Source organism: Lactuca virosa, chromosome 6, assembly GCF_052849685.1.
Source record: "Lactuca virosa cultivar CGN04683 chromosome 6, Lactuca_virosa_CGN04683_v6, whole genome shotgun sequence".
Taxonomy (NCBI): Eukaryota; Viridiplantae; Streptophyta; class Magnoliopsida; order Asterales; family Asteraceae; genus Lactuca; species Lactuca virosa.
In genome coordinates this window covers 173,218,222-173,222,522 of record NC_136431.1, presented here as the reverse complement: position 1 = coordinate 173,222,522, position 4,301 = coordinate 173,218,222, and the positions used below count along the sequence as shown (strand labels likewise).

The window sequence follows — 4,301 nt, the reverse complement described above, 5'->3', positions numbered from 1 at the left end:
AATCGAACCAAGAAAGTTGGTAGACAATATATTTGGTAGCCAACATGTTTGGTTGGTAGTACCGTACCAATTAAACAATCTTGGTACGGTAATGGTATAAAAATTTGAAGACTATGGTAATACCGTACCAACCAATTCATATTATATATATATATATATATATATATATATATATATATATATATATATATATATATATATATATATATATATATATATATCATGGTTGCAAAAATCGCTAATCGGCTGCTAATCGGTGGAATAGCGATTAGGGATTAATTGGCGATTAGGTCCGACTTTGACCTACGTTGACCAAACCCGATTAGGTCCGAATAACTCCGATCAGGTCCGATTAGGTCCAATTAATTCCCGACTTTGACCTGTATTGACCAAACCCGCTTATAGTGACCGATTAGCAATAAATCTCATCGGTGGAGGTCCGATGAGCGATTAATCTTCGATTAATCGGCCGATTAGGCCGATTTCTGCAACACTAATATATATATATATATATATATATATATATATATATATATATATATATATATATATATATATATACTAGTTTATAACCCGTGAGTACCACAGTTATAAAATTAATTAAACTTTCATATCAAAAAATCAAAATTATTAGTTAATTATTTTAAATAAATTATTACTTAAGAGATACTTTTTAGTTATAAAAAATTGTAATCGTTGATTTAAATAAATACATGAAGTTATATCATCTTATAATATGTATTAATTTTATTTTATTTTTCAATCTAATGTTATTAATTTAATATAATTAGAGTGAAAAAAATTAAAATTTAAAATTTAAAATTAAGAATAAATTATTAATTTAATGTAATTAGAGTGAAAAAATTTAAAATTTAAAATTTGAAATAGATAATCAATTATTAATTTAATGTAATTAGAGTGGAAATTTAAAATTTGAAATTTGAAATGGATAATTAATAGGTTGACAAGTGGCATCATAAGTGATATATAACATTAATGAGGAGTTCTAATTTTATGACACTTGTCAATATGAGATTTAAACTTATTATTTTATTAGAATAGGGATATATATATATATATATATATATATATATATATATATATATATATATATATATATATATATATATATAACTAAATTGTAAAATTCAATTGTTAATTGTATTTAATATTTACATTTTTAAGAACGTTATATAAGTTATTTGGTCATATTGGTCAATAGTTATTAACACGTTAAAGCACAAAATTAAAACATTACTTTAGCTTTACTTTCAATAGAATTCTTGTGTAAATTAAAAGAACTGCGTAACAACTTTCTTTACTAAATGTCAAAATTAACCGATGTGTTTGCTTATTTTAAAATCTTAGAATAGACTATTAAAAAAATCAGTATATACCATTATCAATTTGCACCAACCAAACTTGTTTGGTAGCCGAATATATTGGTACCAAGTATACTTGGTACGGTACCGATAAATTTTTTTTTTATACTAATCATAATTGGTGCGGTACACGGTTAAAAAAAAACGAATTGGTACGGTACCAATTCAATCCTACTTGAGAGGGGCTTAACAATGGGCTTAACAATTATCACCTCGCAATTGGATGTATTAAAAAATTGGTAAATCTTTATGACCTAGGCGGCTAGGCCCCCGAACACGATCCTGCTCATGGATTCTTCATTTCCTATTTTCATGCCACATGTTATTTTTAAATACTTGATTATGTATTTATCAGTTAATGTTTTTTAATTTAAAATATAATACTTTGTTAATAAAAATTAAAAAACATTAAAAGTTTGTATTCTTTTTCTTTTATAATTAGCTAAAGTATAATATTTGATATACAGTGCATAGAATATTAACTCTTCAAATGTAATCTCTTTCGATTTTTTTTTTCTACACATATCATTCATACTAAAATTTCGTTTTTATTTTGGATTTTTCTAGATTATATAGTTTACATATAAACAATTTATTTCTAAAATGGATTTGATTTGGTTGATAACCATGATAGTCTAAAAAATTTCGATTTGTATTTTATATGAAGTGTATAAAAATTATTAGATTTAAAAAAGTTATTAACTTAACATATTATATCCGAATCGAAGTTTGCGGAAAGAGGATTTGGAGTATTTATTAAATGAGAAAATAAAGATCTTGTTACATTTTCTTCCTACTTATTAATGACAAATGGTAACAATTATCACATTTTAATTAAATTAATAATATTATAAAACAATTATCATTATTTCATATGGTAGAGGAGAATATGTAGAAACCAAAGTAAAAAAGGATATTTAATTTCTCTAAATTGATTTCTTGTTCAATATAGATATACGGAATTATAATAAGTTTACAAATTCAATAAAATTTTGACCAAAGTAGGTTCGCATGTGATATGTGATGAAGTTTTACTTCCATAAATCCACTAGAGTGCAACTGTGCAAAAGTTTGAGCAAGAATGAACGCTCAAAGTGGAATAGACGACAATACAATGCTAATAGGCCAGGCACAAATATGGCGGGATCTATGCGGAGCTATTGATGCCATGGCTATACGATGTTGTGTTGAGCTCCATATTGCCGACATAATAAGCAATCACAGCCGCCCTACTTTGTCAGATATCGCCACTGGTATCGACTCTCCCTCAATAAATCTTGATGGGCTTGAACGACTCATGAGGTTTTTGGTTCACAGAAAGGTGTTCGATGAAGAAGATGGTGAGGGAGAAAGAGTTTACTCCCTGAACCACTGTTCTAAGTGGTTGTTATGCAATACGAAAATGTCTTTAGCACCGTTTGTTATGATGTTTACAAACCCAATCATGGCTTTGCCTGCGTATGCGGTAACTCGATCAGTTAAAGAAGGTGGTGCTGCGTTTAAACTGGCCCATGAGGAAGAACTCTTTGATTTTCTTTCGCATAACTCAGACATCAATACCATTTACAACGAGGGTATGGAATCCGTTACTAATATCATGATGGATGCCATCATCTCCGGTTACAAGAATAGATTTCTTGAGTTGAAAGGAAGCTTGGTGGATGTTGGAGGTGGTACTGGTGTGGCAATATCTGAGATTGTGAAGGCATATCCACATCTTAAAGGGATCAACTTTGATTTGCCACATGTTATTTCCACAGCACCAACATATGATGGGGTTACCCATGTGGCTGGTGACATGTTTGAGGCCATCCCTCCTGCAGATACGATCTTCATGAAGGTAAGTTCTGGTGTTCATGAAATTATAATATTGTTCTATTTGCATCTGTGTATGTACAAAAAAGACTTAATTAATTTCTTAAGTTATTTGGTTGTAACATTATGTCGTTTACTTCTTTAATATTTATAGATGTTAAACTAATACCATAGTGACACTAATCTTTCCATTTCAGACGATCTTGCACAGTTATAGCAATGATGATTGCGTGAAGATACTTAAAAATTGTCGAAAAGCGGTGCCTAAGGAAACTGGAAAAGTCATTATGGTGGAGATTGTTAAACACCAGAAAGGAGATGATCCTTTCAACGATATACGTGTTTCATTTGATCTAGCCATGTTTACACTCGTTTCTAGTGGAAGAGAACGAACTGAAGGCGAATGGGAGAAATTACTCAGTGATTGTGGGTTTTGCCGTTACAATATCATTAAAATTCCCGCGCTTTTCTCGGTTATAGGGGCCTTTCCATAATAAACTAATAAGATCAACTTCTTTAGTAAGTGAATGTTTAATGGCAATCCCATGTACTTTTCTTTGACTTTAATAAATATCAATAATAATCATTTAAGGTGATGGTTTTGAGGAAAAGCCATTCAAGTACCAAAATCGTTCCAGATGTATTCATGTAAATGGGATGAGTGGATGTCCTCCCTTCACTTCCTTGTAATTTCTTGTGTCTCTGTGTACTGTTCTTTTGGGTGCCTTTTAATATATTTGCAGTTTCAAAATATATATATATATATATATATATATATATATATATATATATATATATATATATATATATATATATATATATATATATATAGGTTCTATTATTCTAACTAATTATTGTGCGGATATCGTATGCTATGAAAATTACTAAGAGAATAAGTTGTTTAGCAATGCGAATACGTTCACTCTTACAAAAATATCGCCATTTTCATGGATTCTCGCTATTTATTATTTATTTTTGTTCTCACACATCATTTTTCACTCATTTTCATTCTGACAGAATACGACCCAATAAACATTCTGACAAACATTCTGACATAAATGAGAATAATAATAATAAGTGTATAATAACCTTATAGACGATTTA

The 4,301-nt window shown here is 29.0% G+C and overlaps 1 protein-coding gene across 1 annotated transcript; it reads left to right on the top strand.

Moving 5' to 3' along the window:
• Nucleotides 1-2,448: 2,448 nt before the first annotated feature.
• On the top strand, nucleotides 2,449-3,950 carry LOC145118998 (xanthohumol 4-O-methyltransferase-like). Its single transcript, XM_079054638.1, has 2 exons — nucleotides 2,449-3,222; nucleotides 3,395-3,950. The coding sequence occupies exons 1-2, from the start codon at nucleotides 2,464-2,466 to the stop codon at nucleotides 3,689-3,691; spliced, it is 1,056 nt and encodes a 351-aa protein (XP_078910764.1). The 5' UTR covers nucleotides 2,449-2,463; the 3' UTR covers nucleotides 3,692-3,950.
• Nucleotides 3,951-4,301: the final 351 nt, after the last annotated feature.

Coding starts and splice junctions, on each gene's coding strand:
- LOC145118998 (XM_079054638.1), top strand. CDS start 2,464: ATGAACGCTCAAAGTGGAATAGACGACAATACAATGCTAATAGGCCAG. Junction 3,223..3,394: donor CAGATACGATCTTCATGAAG/GTAAGTTCTGGT, acceptor TTTCCATTTCAG/ACGATCTTGCACAGTTATAG.